This window comes from Echeneis naucrates, chromosome 13 (assembly GCF_900963305.1).
Source record: "Echeneis naucrates chromosome 13, fEcheNa1.1, whole genome shotgun sequence".
In the NCBI taxonomy this organism is placed as follows: Eukaryota; Metazoa; Chordata; class Actinopteri; order Carangiformes; family Echeneidae; genus Echeneis; species Echeneis naucrates.
Genome location: NC_042523.1, coordinates 2,404,561 through 2,421,146, shown reverse-complemented (window position 1 = coordinate 2,421,146; position 16,586 = coordinate 2,404,561). Strand labels below are relative to the sequence as shown.

Below are 16,586 nucleotides of genomic sequence, written 5' to 3'. Positions count from 1 at the left end.
AGCAAAGGACACAACTTATGAACATCAACAATTGAATTAAGCATGTGGACCAAAGAATACAGACGTGTAAATTTTACAAAAGGTGGCTACTAAAAAACCTAGAATTCAGCTACACCATTATGTCCAGATGTGTCAGCCCCATCACTTTGGTCCAGGCTGTGAATCTAAGCAAGGTTTGGACAGATTCCAAGGAAATGCAGTGTCCTCACAGAGTGAGGAACAACACCAGGAAGCAGCTGCAGACTGCTTTAGCGCAAATGTGAAAATTACAGATGTATATTTGTAAAATAAACCACCAAGTCCTCATTCTTCTCTACCTTGTCATCAACCCAAACCTTCTGATTCACATATGGATCTGCTGTTCAATGTCTCTTAATCAGTCACAACACAGACAGAAATATAGACTATTTTATTCTACTACACCCTGTAGCAGGAAATCCTTACTATGCAAAGGTTAGGTTGTTGTGGTTCAAAGTGTGCTCACTAGATTCAAACAATTAGTCAAAAGCTTTTTATTCAGTCGACAGTGTGAAGCTTTCAGAAAAGGGCCAGGAAGTGTACTTTGAGTTAAGATATTTTTTATCAATCTTGATTTATTTTAACATTACCGTACATAGAATGTGAAAGGCAGATTAATCTTAACTGTGCAACATCTTACAAATTTATTTTAAAATGAAAATCAAATGGTTGTGGCTGACCCTAATCACGAGTGCAATGATTGAAAATTAATGAAATGAATGACAATGACATACAATTTTAACAAAAATGTATTTATTTAAAATGAAAGTAGAAAAATATGGCAAAAAATGCAGTTTATTTTATTTTTTGTATTAAAATATAACTTTAAGTTTTAAAGATGAAAAGCTGTTGTACATAAAAAAAAAATCTTAATACAGTAGATTTATATTTTGAATGCATGAAAATGAAAGCGATGCCAAAAAAAAACGCAGGAAACGCAAGTGCCCCATAATCTCAACATTAAAAGATCTGAATAGACAATTTTTATTCCCTATGTACATTTCTCTCACATGAAATAATACTGTATTTGAAAGTTGCAACACTTTGGTCCTAAGTGAAATTTCTTGACCAGTATTGGTAATCCCCTGACTTCTTAATTGCTACCTCTAGCTAAAATGCCCTGTTATCATTCACAATGCTATAAATCCAAAGATACATGTTAACAGCCAAACAACCATTATCCTTTCAGCCATAACAAAAAAAAAACAAAAAACAATAAAAGCACAAGATATATGTGGTAATGAGCAGTGAATGATTGATTCGGAAAATGAGGTGAAAACATCCATAAAGGTAAATAGCATTATTCTGACTTGATTGTCTTATTCTACCTTTATCTTTTGTTTTGTCTTTCAACTTTTTGCCCCAACAGTCGGACCAGATCTCGCCCTAACCACTTATAAATGATAGATTTAACTCACCGTCAGATCGAACATTACATTATTTTCATTTACTTCTCAATATGCCATGAATAGTTAAATAATCATAATGTCATTTCATATTATGGTTCTAATAGACACTGCAGGCTCGATGTGCATTGGATCAGCTAATGAGATTTGTAAACACCCAACAAACAAATGTACGCAGACAACATTGCTTTAGGTGTATAGTGGTACAATGACACAAGTTTGCTAATGAACCCTGTTTCGTTTACACAGTGTCTATTTGTTCATGAATTCATTTTCAACTGCCTATCCGTTTCTGGGTTGCAGGGGATGCTGGAGCCAATCCCAGCTCACACTGGGTGAGGGTGAGGTACACCCTGGACAGGTCACCAGTCTATCACAGGGCCAACATACCAACACATGCATGGGGAAAACACGCAAACTCCATACAAAAAGGCCCCAGGCCCTGGAAACCGAAGCAGCGCTGACCACTATGCCGCCGTGCTGCCCACTGTGTGTAAATGTATCTAAAATATTAGGCATGTTTTTTTTTGACAAAACAAATGATTCTAATGTAGAAAATAGCAAAATAGCTCTTCTTTTTGATTCCAAATGTTCTGACTTCCTTTCAAACCTTACTTCCTTGTGTCTTTTAAACTGTAGGTTCCTTTGAGATTATATGTCAACAGAGGCAGCTAGTACATAAATACATTCAATGGTCATTTCCCATATCACTTACTGTTTAACAGCCTGGTTGCAGACACGCACCTTACTTCAGTAAATTTTCCCAGCTCCGTTTAAACAACAACAACAACAACAACAAAAAAAACCCAACAAAAAATAAACAACTGAAACGTGACCACATTCATGCTGATGGGCACTGTGGCAGTGTTACCCATTAATGTGCATCTAGCATTTAGCTCTACTGTGCTGTGGCTCTTACAAACATTGTGCTCTTTACAGTAAAAATGACTGTGCAAACAGAATTTAGATTTGGTATTTTTATGGCTACATTAACCTCTCCTCATGGAGCTGTGAACCGACACCAGTGGGGTGATGACTCTGGTGGACATGTGTTGGTGGTATGGTGGCGACCACACATCAAACATGCTCATCCACAGTTTTCCCTTTGTCATAGCTAATAGCAAATCCAAAATGTTCCCATAGCAGAGAACGAAATGCTGCTGGTGCATCCACCAATTCTAGGTCTCCTTGGTCTTACCATTTCTACTGCTGCACTCACCACTCTACTACACAAAAAACAAAACAAAAACGTCTATGCTATGGCGAGGATAACATTTTCTCTCTAAGTTGAAAAAGATAAATTCTATAGGATTTGGACCAAATGGATTGAGTATGTAAAGCCGATCAGATCTGATTTCATTTGATTGTGTTTGTGCTTTGTGTACTTTTTTTTCATGTGATGGTTAGATTGACAATGCTGAACATTTCTGATTTGTCGAATAACCACACCTGCTGTGTTCATCTGTACAAAGTATTCCTGAGGTTTCTTTTTAGAGCCACTTTGTTGAAAAAATATTTTTGAGACTTCAAGTATAAAGTTATAATTTTATGAGTAAAATGATAATCTTACAAGAATAAACTTGTACTTGTTACTGGGAGCAGTGCTGGCTATACAGTCTCACAGCTGCAGGGAGGAAGGACCTGCGATATCGCTCCTTCACACACTTGGGGTGAAGGAGCCTGTTGCAGAAGGAGCTCTCCATTGCAGTCAGGGTGTCCTTCATGGGGTAGGAGTCATTGTTCATCGGAGAAGACAGCTTGGCCATCATTCTCCTCTCCCGCCACCTCCACCTTCCACCAGATTATCTCTGGTGTCAAACTGTCACACACTAAAGTGTGCATATTTCTTAAGTTCTGACACTGATGACAATTTGGTGCTGATGAGTCAAAACATAAAGCATTTCCTTATTTGTGCAATCCATACAGTTGAACAAAGACCTCCACAGTTTCTCACTCTGACCCTAATACTCCATTTTAAATCTGCAGTTTAACACTCACTACTTTTCCATTGAGCTTAATTTGTACTCCATTATCGAGAATTCTTGCTTTAAGTTGTAAAAGGAGAAGAAAACATATGAAAGTCTTTACATTTTAGTTACTGCATGACAATGACCAGGAACTACAGGTTCCTTTTGTTTGGAAAGCAGCTACTAAGAGAAAGATATGAAAACCATAATTCCGTATGTATATATGTAACCTGTGTCCTGGCTATGCTCCAGAGCTGAATGTTTTCTTTGGGTCTTTGACAATTGTATTGATGAGGCCTGTTTGGGAGTTTGTGCTGTTCTGACTGTGCAGCCTCAGCAGTGCGACCTCCTTACTGCTCTCCTCCTCCTCCTCCCTGCTGCTAACCCTCCTGACAGGTAACTCCACCCTCAGCCTCTTCCAGAAGTGGGACGTCAACTCTTTGGACTTGTCCCCCTGCCATCGGACCAGTACCAGGGCCACCCGGGCTCTCCTCAGCTCCCTCACCCAGCCCTGCCTCTGGATCGGCTTGTACTGGACCAGGATCACCCGCAGGTGTCCATCCAGTGCCATGCCATCAATGCCAGCCTTCAGCTCAAGTAGTGCCTGGGAACCCTTAGAGGCATAGCCTGGGCTAACAACCACCAGGAGGCGTCGGCTACGAGCCACGAAACTCAGAGTCTCATCGGTGATGGCTGCAGAGAGAGAGGAGGGTTAATGGATTGACAGAGAGGTGTAATGTTTTTCTGCCCTTGTTAGCAGGATAAGTAGTGATATCAGCGGAACCAAAACTGATATAAGAATTGACAGTAATAGTGATGGCATCAGGATGCTTAGCAGCTGTACAGTAGGAATGACTATATAAGGAGGAATCATAGCTGATAAGAGTGGCAGAAATAATGAATGTAGAGTAGTATAGCTCATTTACATGGATCCATTATCAGCTTGAATTATTTTAGAAATACTTGTATATGTATAGAGATGCAGGGAACATGAGCTAAGAACCAACTCAAAGTAAAGTGGAGATCTGATTCAACAAACTTGAAGAAAATATGAAGAAGAAAAAGAAAGATATGTCAGCAGCTTAGTCCTTGCCATAGTGGTACCGATTTGAGTCTGACCAGTAGCCCCTTGCTATGCGTCGTGTCTTCTAACTTTATACAAATACAGGATTTGACCAAGTGGCAGCCAATTGACGACACCCACTGGTTTGTGAGATGCTGCAGACTGTACACTTGTACATTACTATCGGTATCTACTGTTGTATCAGTATCAGTACTACATCTAAAGAGTATTTACTGAGGTGTGTGTTCCTGACTGTGGTATCAGAGTGTGTAGTAGTAGTGTGAAATTCACTATGTACTTTTCTGCAATGTCATGTGTGCTGCAGTTAGGTGTGTGTACTCACTCCCTCCTGGCAGACTGTCTCTGTCAAAGATACACACTGAATATCCCAGCTCGTTCTCCAGGACCCCACGCAGCTCCGACAGAACAAACTGCTCCTCTTCGCTGTTTCTCGCGTATGAGATGTACACATCATACTCTTTATCGTCTAAATGAAGCGCACGTGCACACACACACACACACACACACAACTGATTATGGGAAGAAATGTTATGTTTTCAACTCCACAACTCCAAATTCCACATCCTTACAGGAGAATGTGATGTGAATGAAATCAAATAAAATGTATGGCGCCATATCAATAATATTATTGTATCCCAGGCCCGGATGTGGCCCACAGGCCTTGAGTTTGACACATGTACCCTATACCAACAACCCACTACTGTACTAAAATAAAAAGAGGAGTTGGTCTGGGCCACTGAGCCACAGATGTTCTAATGTTTCCACAGCCTGACAAAAACCACACTGAAATTCTGCTCACTGTTCTATATGTGCCATGTGTTGGTAGCAACAGCCCTTTTCACAATCCTCCACTGGAGACCTTCAGCTGCCCCTGGGCAACCTGGAACGAACAATCCAAACTACCTCCTGGAAACTGGCCAATGACGCTCTATTAAGGACTTAAACAGACGCAGCATATAGACGCTTTTTAAATGGGTTCTGAAAGTCTGTAAACTTTGGTGTTCACAAAGACAACACAACCCCATCAGCCCTGCTCTTCTTCTATCACTCCACACACACAGACACACAACAAGAATGTCGATGTTTTGAACCCCACAGGACGGCAGAGGAATCAAATCATGGATTATTTGGGTTTTTTTGTATAAAAACAGAGCAGCTAAATCTTAGCTATCAGATGCTGGCGTGCCCTTAAAAGTGAGAGCTCTGCTGGCACTTTTTGTGTTCCCATTAAGAAAAAGATAAATAATGACTGTAAAAATTTTACAACCAATTGGTAATTTTTTATAAGCCAGTGGAGGGATGTGAATTAAAATCTTTGCTGTAAAATTCTTAAGTAGAAATGCTTCAGCTGGCAACGGTCCCAGACTCACCTACAGTGCCTCATGGTTATTTAGGGCTGATTGAATAGATCTACTAACTACTGCAGCTAGCCAGAAAAAAAATCATCATTAAAGAGAAGACGTTTAGTATCAGGACATAAAAACTAAAGTGGTCCAGGTGACATGGTCAAGAAGACACAAGATTTGTGATTTTCCTCTTCTCTCTCCTGCCATGTTTTTCAATTAAACAAAAAATAAATTAATTAATAAATCAAAACTGGCAAGACCTGGAAACCTTTGAGCAACATCATAAAAACAGAGGCTCAGAGTGTTAAAACCTACTGTTGCATTGTGATTAAGTGAATGAATGACCTTATCTGAGAACCTACATCATTACAGACCTTAGAGTTCAAGGGTCACTTGTTGCTCACCTGTGTGCCGCTCATCCGTGCCAAACCAGGAACGATAGAGCAGCAGCAGCTCTAGCCAAAAGACATGATAGACTACAAACAGAATCAGCATGAGGACCAGAGTGACGGCGAGACCACAACCCAGCTCCACTGACGGCAATGAAACTGGAACGACAAGGCACAGTTGGGGTTTAGCAAAATATTGATTCACAAACTGAGACCATTGGTATAATACATCAGTCATAATAAACTAATCAATCAATACAGAGTGTACCTTAACGATATAAGACCACCCTTGAAGAGGATTTACAAATGCTTTATAACTAGTTCATTAATTAGCTTCCGTAATCATTGATAAGCTCACATTACATTAAAAGGACAGCACTGACCATGCCAAATAGTGAGCGCACATTAACTCGTAGTGTTACGCCAGGCATCTTTTTAGTTACTGTGCATAACATGGGATGTGCGTCACTATGTATTGTGTTATGTATTTCTTTACTAGTAATTAACCATCTGGCTATACTAATGGCCCAAAAGTTTAATTTGTCATGAAGTCATCACATCACATAAGCAGATTCAACCGCTAAGGCCTCTGAAATGTTACTGGCTTTGTTCTATAAAATTTTCATCCAACCAGTTGAGGCAGACGGCCACTCAACCTGAGCCTGGTTCTTTCGGAGTTCTTTCTGCTACTTGAAGGACGTTATTCCTTGCCACTGTCACCAAGTGCTTGCTCATGGAGGGGTTTGTTGGGGGTCTTTAAGTAATTCTATAAATAGTTGGGTCTAGACCTGCTCTCTGTAAAGTATCTTGATGCAACTCTGAGAGATCTAAGATTTGGTGCTATATACATTTGATTTGAATATGCGATAGATTAATGAAGAGGAAATACCTACTTGACCTTGCCAAATATTTAAATAACCAGTAAAAATTGATGAAAGACATTGTAACTGGTTTATAATTGTTGTTATGACCATTTAATGAAACTTCCGAGTCTCAGTAGTGTATGACCCATCCAGCCACACTTGTGTTTGTCTCAAACCCATCTCCTGTGAAAACTGGATGACTCACTTTTCACCAGTCAGTGTTTCACATTCACACCTTAACTGCTCTCTTGGTCTTCCTTTGTTGTTAAGCAATATGTCTTATTAGATTAAAGCTGCATCACATGTGGCTGAAAGACAGAAAAGTGCATCTCCCAAACTAAGGCTGCAGTTAAGGAAAATAGATCAAAATCACACACAAAAATTATTTTCAACAGAACTTGGGCTTGTTTTTCCATGAGTTGGGCAGGTTTTTAAGTTAAAAAGTAGAAGAAATATTTTTTCATAAAATGTATTCGACTAATTGATTTTCTTTGCACATAGTCGCTCATAGCCATAGTGGCTCGATCTCAGCCACCTGTAATTTATTCTGGTGAGAGACAACCTTGTTCACCCACCTGCAGCTATGTCACTTTAGTGGACTTTGTTGGTCAGATTTTGCCATTTAGAAGTTAGTGAGCTTGTAATTGTGTCTTTCACAATGCAAAAAGGGGGAAATACAAGGAATTCAGCAGAAAAATGCATACATAATTAGTCCATATTAAAAATAATTTAAAGGACTAATCTTCTTCTTTGGCTTCTGTCAGGACTTAATCTGCACCAGTGTCAGGCAGAGGCAAGCAGAATGTCAAGGTAAGTGCTGCTTGCCACATTACAATTAAGGTAGTGAATGAGTTATATATACTGCAGGATGAAAGCAGTGCTTTTAAAATCTACAGAACAGATCAAGTCAGATGCCACATTTAAGTTAGGAACTCTAACTGAAACTCTCTCTCTAGATAGGAAGAGAGAGAGAAATACAGAAAGAGAGAAAGAGAGAATGTTGGGAATTGCAACTGACATCTACTTTGGTTATATGATAAGGGAGACATTTGTCTGGTTTTTCCAATCCAAGCACAAAATTTATGAGACCATGAACAATGGGGACTGTTCACTGAAACTCATTTCATTTCGGTAACAGCTGATTGTATAAATGGAATTCTCAGATGGGAAGATGCCAGGCCCACTTCAGTTTAATAGCTAGTACTGAAGACTAACATTCTTTACATGAATATTCTCTGCCACATAGTTCAGGAGATCAAGGCTGTGAATAACTTCGAAAGAGAAGACTGCTTGGGTGTCTGCAGGGACCCCAGAGATTGTCCATGCCAACACTGAGATGGATAATGAAGCTGACCATGCTCGAACACTAATCAAAAGCTCAGGGACAGAGCATATTCATCTTCCATATTGATGCAGACCCGGGAACCTCTCTCAGTATGAAATTCAAAGCAAGTTCTCTCTTGCTTCAAAAGAAGCAAATCATGACAACACACTGCATGGATATTCTCAAAGAAGTCCTGGTGCAGGATCAGGTAACATTAGTAGCATCATTGGAGATGTGGAGGAAACTCAGAGCTAGAGATGCAGTGCAGAAATATGGCATCAGCAGGTTTCTCCCATGTGCAGCTAACTGATGCTGGAAGAAACAAATTAAACCAGTGCTTCAAGGATTTAGTGCTCTGCGCTATCAGGCGTCTCACGTTGCTTATATGCAATGGTCATGTGAAGATATAATTTTCCCTGGTGACATTACTCAAAGACAATAGCAGAAATCACATGGGATTACCATTTCATCCTGCACAGACAGATGTGCACACGTCTGAAAAATACCAGATGGACACCGGACACTTTCCAGTCTCCTGACAGCTGTGGAGAGATTTAACTCATCCATGTACAAGGCAGCTGAGCCAGAGTGCATATGATTCTGCACAGGTACAATTAGCAGTTGCAGCTGGTTGTGCGTTTAAAAGTAAGATCACACAGCACGTAGCAGTCAGTCTGGTAAAGAATTGGCATGTACCTGTATGTATTTTCTTGTTCTGTGCAGCATGGAGGCTTTGTTGTCAACAAGCCATCTGTGTTAATTGCTAATGTTAGCTGCTCCAACAGGAAAGTCACACTTAACATCAGATGAGCTCTACATAATGGGTGCGTCCTGCTTCACAGAGACCCAGTAAACATTTGGAAAACAATGCCTATGTTCGCCTATGTTCAATGTCATCAATGGCCTGCTCCTGGGGTGAGGAACATATGAGCCTATCATCCAAATAGGGGAGAATCTGCATGCTCTTGCTTTGCAGAGGTGAAAGTGCTGCTGCAACACTCCTTGTAAAGATTCGAGGGCTGAGTGAGAGCCTGAAGGGGAGCATGCAGAACTGCCTGCCCTTCGAAGGGCTGTGTGGGTTGTTACTGGTACATGAAAATATGCATCCTTAAAATCGATGATCACAAACCAATCTCTCTCTGAAACAACCTGAAGAACACCTGTTGTGCGAAAAATGTGAAAACAAAGAACCTTTATGAACTGCTTCAGCTGTCTGAGATCAAGGATTAGGCTGCCGTCCTCCTTCGGGACAAAAAATATACTGAAATCCAATATATCCAATATACTGAAATCTCAATGGGGGGTCGGCGTCTGAACTGAGTACTGTATCCCTTGGACAGCGTAAACAACACCCAAGGGTCTGAGGTCAACACCTCCCAGCGTTGAAGGGAAGAAATAGCTGGGGCCCAGCGCTAGGAAGTCAGGTCTGACTGCCACGAGCTTTGGGCTGCTTGGGAGGTTGTTCGGCAGGAGACCCGGATCTGGGTGCCCTGCCCTTCAGCACCTGAAAGGCAGGCTGCAGAGGGCAGAGAGCCTGAGTGTTGGCTGCAGAGAGAGGAGCGCTATCGTGTCTCGACTTAGGTGAGGGCGAACTGTTGCTTGACTTTGTTCACCTGCACACTGTGCTCCAAAACTTACTGGGCTGCAGGCCCAAACATCTGTCCTGGAATGACAGGTAGGGTGCAGAGTATCTTTCTGCATCCCTTTGACAAGGGAGAGAGCCACACTTGGTGCTAAGCCAATGTCAATGTGGTCTTCCAAGCTTTCTGGTCATGCACATGAATGCCTGGAGTGAAGTGCCACTCAGGCACTGCATCTGGGCATCTGCTTCTGTAAATTGGAGTCTCTGATCGAGCCAGAATGAGGTGGGAAAGGGAGTTCCCAATAAGCCCCATCCAGGCCACTGTATCATAGCTCTTGGTCAGGAGGTCATCAGTGATCCTACGCTGTGGACGTGGACAACGGGCATCAGGTCTAAGGGCTTCATCCAGAGACACTATCAGAGAGGCAATGGAAGCATCAATGGCAGGCATCTGATCTAGGCCATATTGGGCAGCATCCTTCATAGCAGGCAAAGCACTGCAGTCACTCCGCAGGTGGAGGAAAGCCTTGGGGTCTGGCCAACACCTCTGTAGTTCATTGCTGTATGGCTCAGAGGGTGGAAACCTGAAGGCAGATGGCTGTAGAGCATGCTTGAAAAAGGCATTAGAGGGAGTAGCCTCTATAGGGGCAGCGTCCAACCCAAGCCGTGAGATGACCAATCGAATGGCCTGCTTACCAGTCTCAGCTCCCTCAAGGAGTCTACACATGACCCATGAGAGTCCAACCCCAATGGGGGACCCCCCTCTACTTCCTCCTGCCCCCTTGATCCATCCCCAGTAAAGAGATTCCTGGAGGCAGGATTCAATAGTGTGTCCTCGTCATGCTGGCTAGCAACAAGGTGCAGACAAGCTTGGCTGTCACTCTCATCAATGCTCTGGAGTGGTAGCTCTGGAGTAACCGTGAAAGCAGCAGCAGAGGGACCACCAGGGTGCTGATTAAGACTGTCTGAAGATACAGACAGTCAGCATAGCCAGAGCAGCTGAGCGGGAACACTCAGTTACTTTACAATAGGAAAGAGAAACCCACCTGTGGCTGGAAAGGTTAGCCACGTAGCAGTAGAGCGCGAAAACACTTGACTATGAATCCTATTAAATCGGCAACAGTGGCACCGTAAGGCCAGCGTGAGAAACCCCCAGCTACAATCACAGTAAAACACCAGCAGTGTACAGTGTACAGATTGTATCAAACAGGCACAGAGCGGGAAACACTGAGCTACAAATCTAGTCAGACCAGCATGTTCGCCACCTTACAGGTGCAGCAACAAAGCGAGAAACATTTGGTTACAAATGAAATCAAGGTAGTGAGTTAGCAGTATCATAGACAGGTGAAAACACCTCCACAAGACCAGTCAGCAAGCAGGAAACCCAGCTAGCAGTCAAACTGTAATGAACCTGGGGTGAGCTCCACCCCCCAAGTTCACGCTGCATTTCTGCACAGAGAAACTAATGATGCTATGTCCAGACAATCCAGTAAACTTCACTGTGAACTTGAGTGTTTGGTTGACACAGTTGTGAGCCTTGGAAAATGTGTTTTGTCTGGCCCAATTCCTGCTACAACCAAAAGCTCTTTAGCTTGTTTGCTTTTTAGCCTGCACACATGGGTGCCAAACTACACTACTACCACTAAACTAAACTTCATAAACAATTTTGACTACTTTTGGACTGATCAGGACCTGTTTAAAGGGATTGGTTACATTTAAATAGGAAGAGAACCAACAGGCTGATAAGCAATTTGGTTAATTTCACTGTGTATAGTCATGTGTATGGTAACCCTGTCTTTGACGGTGCAGGTCAGGCTGGTGCTTGCCACTAACTTCCTTACTCCTTACCTCCTTACTGTAGCAGGTCTAGCTCTAGGTCAATGTCTAGCAGGCCACTCCACTCTCTAGATGGAGGTTTACTTGTGGTTCCTAGAGTCTCCAAGAGTAAATCTGGAGGCAGATCGTTCAGTTATCAAATCAAATCAAATCAAATCAAATCAGATTTATTTGTATAGCGCCAAATCATAACAAAGTTACATCAAGGCACTTTACATATAGAGCAGGTCTAGACCAAACTCTTTATAAATTTATTTAAAGAGACCCAACAGATCCCCCGATGAGCAAGCACTTGGCAACAGTGGCAAGGAAAAACTTCCTTTAAGAGGCAGAAACCTCGGCGGCCATCTGCCTCGACCGGTTGGGTTGAGAGAGAGAGAGAGAGAGAGAGAGAGAGAGAGAGAGAGAGAGAGAGAGAGAGAGAGAGAGAGACAGGCAGGCAGGCATTGGAGGGGGGGGGGGGGGGTGTAGGCAGGAACATGTTGTTGCATGAAGTTCATGGAGTTGAGCTGTAATACAGAATTCATGCTATATGGGACCAGCAGGTGTTGCAGGAACATGGGATGGAGATGAGTCACCACCTGCAGGATGAGGACAGGGAGAGAGGAGAGGAACTGGGAGAGACAGAGACTTTGGCAGAACATGGTTAGTAAATGCAGTATAAATGCTTAGAACTGGGTGAAACTGTTTTGTTTTGTTTTTTTTTTTTTTTGTTGTTTTTTTTTTAAGAAGGATGGTTTTTATCAGCGCATGCAAGGAGGGAGTTAGAGAGAAAGAGGGAGAGAGGGTGACAGGGAGAGACAGAGAGCGAGAGAGAGAAAGAGAGAGAGAGAGAGAGAGAGAAGCTCAGTCCTTCCCCCAGCAGCCTAGGCCTATAGCAGCATACCTAAAGAGTAGAGGACTTTTTAACTGTACGCTCTGTCATACAGGAAAGTTTTAAGCCTGGTCTTGAAACTCAGGCTCCTCTTCTATGGAACCAACTTCCAGTATCAGTCCGGGGGGCGGACTCTTTAGTAATTTTCAAGACCAGGCTTAAAACTTTTCTGTATAACAGAGCTTATAGCTAAAAAGTTAAAGTTCTACTCTTTAGCTATGCTGCTGTAGGCCTAGACTGCTGGGTGAACGACTGAGCATCTCTCTCTCTCTCTCTCTCTGTCTCTCTCTCCCTGTCACCCTCTCTCCCCCTCTTCCTCTTCCTCTCTCCCTCCCTCTCGCTGTCCTTTCCTCCGCCCTTGCATGCGCTGATAAGAACCATCCTTCTTAAAAAACACAGTTTCACCCAGTTCTAAGCATTTATACTGCATTTACTAACCATGTTCTGCCAAAGTCTCTGTCTCTCCCAGTTCCTCTCCTCTCTCTCCCTGTCCTCATCCTGCATCATCCTGCAGGTGGTGACTCATCGCCATCCCATGTTCCTGCAACACCTGCTGGTCCCATATTTCATGAATTCTGTACTACAGCTCATCTCCATGAACTTCATGCAGCAACATGTTCCTGCCTACCGCCCCCCCCCCCTCTCACTCTCAACCCAACCGGTCGAGGCAGATGGCCGCCCCCCCTGAGCCTGGTTCTGCTCGAGGTTTCTGCCTCTTAAGTTTTTCTTGAAGTTTTTCCTTGCCACTGTCACCAAGTGCTTGCTCATCGGAGGATCTGTTGGGTCTCTTTAAATCATTTTATAAAGAGTTTGGTCTAGACCTGCTCTATATGTAAAGTGTCTTGATGTAACTTTGTTATGATTTGGCACTATACAAATAAATATGATTTGATTTCATTTGATTTGAACTTCCCACTCATGTTAAATCCCTTGCCAGTCCTATTTCTTTTGGGAGTGGTTCATTAACTCACAATATCCCAGTATTAAGCTCCAAATGAGCATGATTATTCCCAAAGTTGTGATAAGGGTGTAAATAACATTCTTATTCATTAACCAATCTTTGCTGTTCAAAAGCTCACTGTAATATTAGACCAGTTTCAGACTGCAGGTCTGTCCGGACTGCCTACGAGCCACAAATGAAACAGACCTCATCAAGCAAAAAGGTTACCTACATGAATGTAATTTGGTAAATTAGATTTTATTTAGGTTTGGGCACAACAAACTAACGGTGATATCTTTGTTTTCTCTCAAACCTGGTTGTCTAATGTTATTGAGGATAAAGATATTGCAATTGAAGGCTATAATGTCTTCAGGACTGACACGGAGGATTTTACAAGAGGAGGAGGGATTTTGATCTATGTGAAAAAATGCTTTTCTGTCTCTGTTATCAAGTCTATATCAAGGCCTAAATGTTTTGAATATGTAGCACTGAATTTGTTTAGGGAACACTGGGAAGGGAACTTTAGGGAACTTGAGAAAATCTATTCCTAGTTGGGGTTTACCGTCTGTTACTATTGAAAAATGACTTAAGTTAATATCCGCCCATGAGAAGTTAGGTGATCTGAAACTAAACTTTTTAACTAAAGTATCAAATACTTTGAAAAATGTATGTAACAATTTGAATTTGACACAGTTAATCACTGCCCCAACAAGGCTTGACACAAATAACCCTGAGTGTGGTTCTCTTTTAGACCTTATTTTGACTAATAAGTTTAAAGCAAGTGGTGTTCTCCCTCTAGATTTCAGTGACCATTGTCCCATTGCCTGAATCAGGGACACTAGCCTACAAAAATATTAACCTCAAATAACTGTGAAAAGGAATTAAAAAAATTTTGAGGACCAGGTCTTCTTGCAAGACTGACATTTCATCTACTGCTTCTATTCTTGATCCTCATATTGCTCTAGATCACTTCATTAGAGTCTTAAATACTGTTGTTGCTAAACATGCCTCTTTTAAGAAACATAAGAGTAAAAAATTGAAGTATTCCTTGGTTCTCCTCACAAATCCAAAATATGCTAAAGCCTGGCTCACACTACAGGATTCTCGGGCTGATTTTACCCCGATTATCAGGCCAGATTCATTTCTAGTGTGAGCGGGTGATGGATCAATCTGAAGGCCCACGATTGGCCCTCCCGACAATTGGAGGCGCCCTGATAAATTCAAACATGTTTTATTTTTATTGGGATGATTACGCCACTCATTTTTGCTGACGATGTCAATAGCCAATCAGAGAGAGACGCCTATGAGGGACCAGAAATGATCATTGGAAGTAGAATGGACAACCCATGTTGTCTGCGTCTCCCCAACCACTTCTTCATCCAGATTCTTTTAGCCTTTTTCTTTTTTTCCACTGCAAATAATGGCTACAGCCAGCAGCAGTGCAATAGGCTCAATTTTTTGTGCTTTTGTTTACATTTGCTTCCTTATGAGATGATGTAGGATCACATCATCTCATAGAGATGAAGAGAAGAGAAGATAATCTTATAAGATTCTCCTTTTACAGTATGTGTGATACAACCCGATTTCAGAATCTTATAAGATTTTTAAAATCCTGTAGTGTGAGCCAGGCTTAAGGGTCAGAGATACTGCCTGGAGTAAAATAAAATGCATGCCACCGGATTGGGATTTCCACCAGCTGTGCAATCAGGCTCTCACCTTTATTCATAACGCCAAGGCATCTTCTTATCTCTCTTCCCCATCCAATTGTAGTGGAAATCCAGCAAAAGACTATCAAGTAGTCACACTTCAACATTACCAAATCAAGTAACTAGTGACTCTTTGAAAATATTAGATAAGCTACATCAGTCTAATGCTACTTACAAACACTTTGTGGCTGCTGGCAATTTGTTTGAGAAATCCGGCTTATTAGCTGCTGTCTCAGTCCACGATACTACTATCTCTGCTAGCTCTAGTCCCTATAGTTTCTCGTTGAGGCCCTTCTCAGGTAAAGAAGTATTTGAAGCCCTTCGTGGCATTGTTCCTGAAACTTCAACTGGGGCAGATCAGCTAGATCCACAACTCTTATTATTAGCTGCACAGCAGCTAAAGTGGTCAATGATATTGTCCATGCTTTAGATAATAAGCTGGTGTGCACAGCTCTCTTTGTAGATCTACCTAAGGCATTCAATACAGTGAACCACACTTATCAGCCGCCTGGAAACCAGTAAAAGCCCTCACTTGGTTTAAAAACTATTTCAAATCAGAGTGATCTCAAGCCGTGCTGGCTGATGGTTACAAATTGTTTAAATTTATCAAAAGGGGTACCGCAAGGATCTATTTTAGGCCCCATTTTATTTTCTCTTCATAGTAATGATTTTAGTACTGGTTTAGTAAATACCACAACCCATTTGTATGCTGACTTAGACTTAGGAGAAAACTTTTGTTCTTTTATTACAACAAAGCCTGTTTTACCTTGAACTGCAGAAAACAACTTGTACAGGCCACATTTTTACCTGATTTAGATTATGTTGATGTTGTATATATACAGCACAGCCAAAGGTTTGGACACACTTTCCTATTCATTTGAATGAGAAGACTTCTGTATACTGTATACTTTGGCTTTGAACCCCCTTGATGCAGTGTATCATTCGCATTTTTATAATAAAGGACGGGTTCAGAAATATGGCAATCTCTAACTGTTAGGAGGGAAAAGCACTGCATGATTATTATCTACAAGGCTTTACTTCAGCTTTTACCTACATATCTTACCAGTTTAATTTCATTCAAAACTTGCAATTGCAAACTCATTCACAGGACATTTTGATTTTAAACACCCATAACTGAAGGATCCAACTGGGGAGGACTGCTTTTCAAGCCTATGCCCCCCAGAGGTGGGATGACTTACAACCTGTCCTTAAATTAGAGATTCATCCTTTGAAATACAGTAGTTGTTCAAC

General features: G+C 41.8%; 1 protein-coding gene across 1 annotated transcript in view; it reads right to left on the bottom strand.

The window, feature by feature from the left end:
- Nucleotides 1–872: 872 nt before the first annotated feature.
- The window catches only part of LOC115052736 (interleukin-1 receptor accessory protein), a 40,427-nt gene continuing 24,713 nt past the window's right edge, over nt 873–16,586 (bottom strand). Inside the window, exons 10-12 of the mRNA XM_029517038.1 lie at nt 6,226–6,369; nt 4,798–4,941; nt 873–4,084 (exon numbers count right to left, since the gene is read on the bottom strand). Of these exons, the coding sequence (XP_029372898.1) occupies nt 3,633–4,084; nt 4,798–4,941; nt 6,226–6,369 (740 nt within the window). The 3' untranslated portion in view covers nt 873–3,632. The remainder of the gene's footprint in view (nt 4,085–4,797; nt 4,942–6,225; nt 6,370–16,586) is intronic.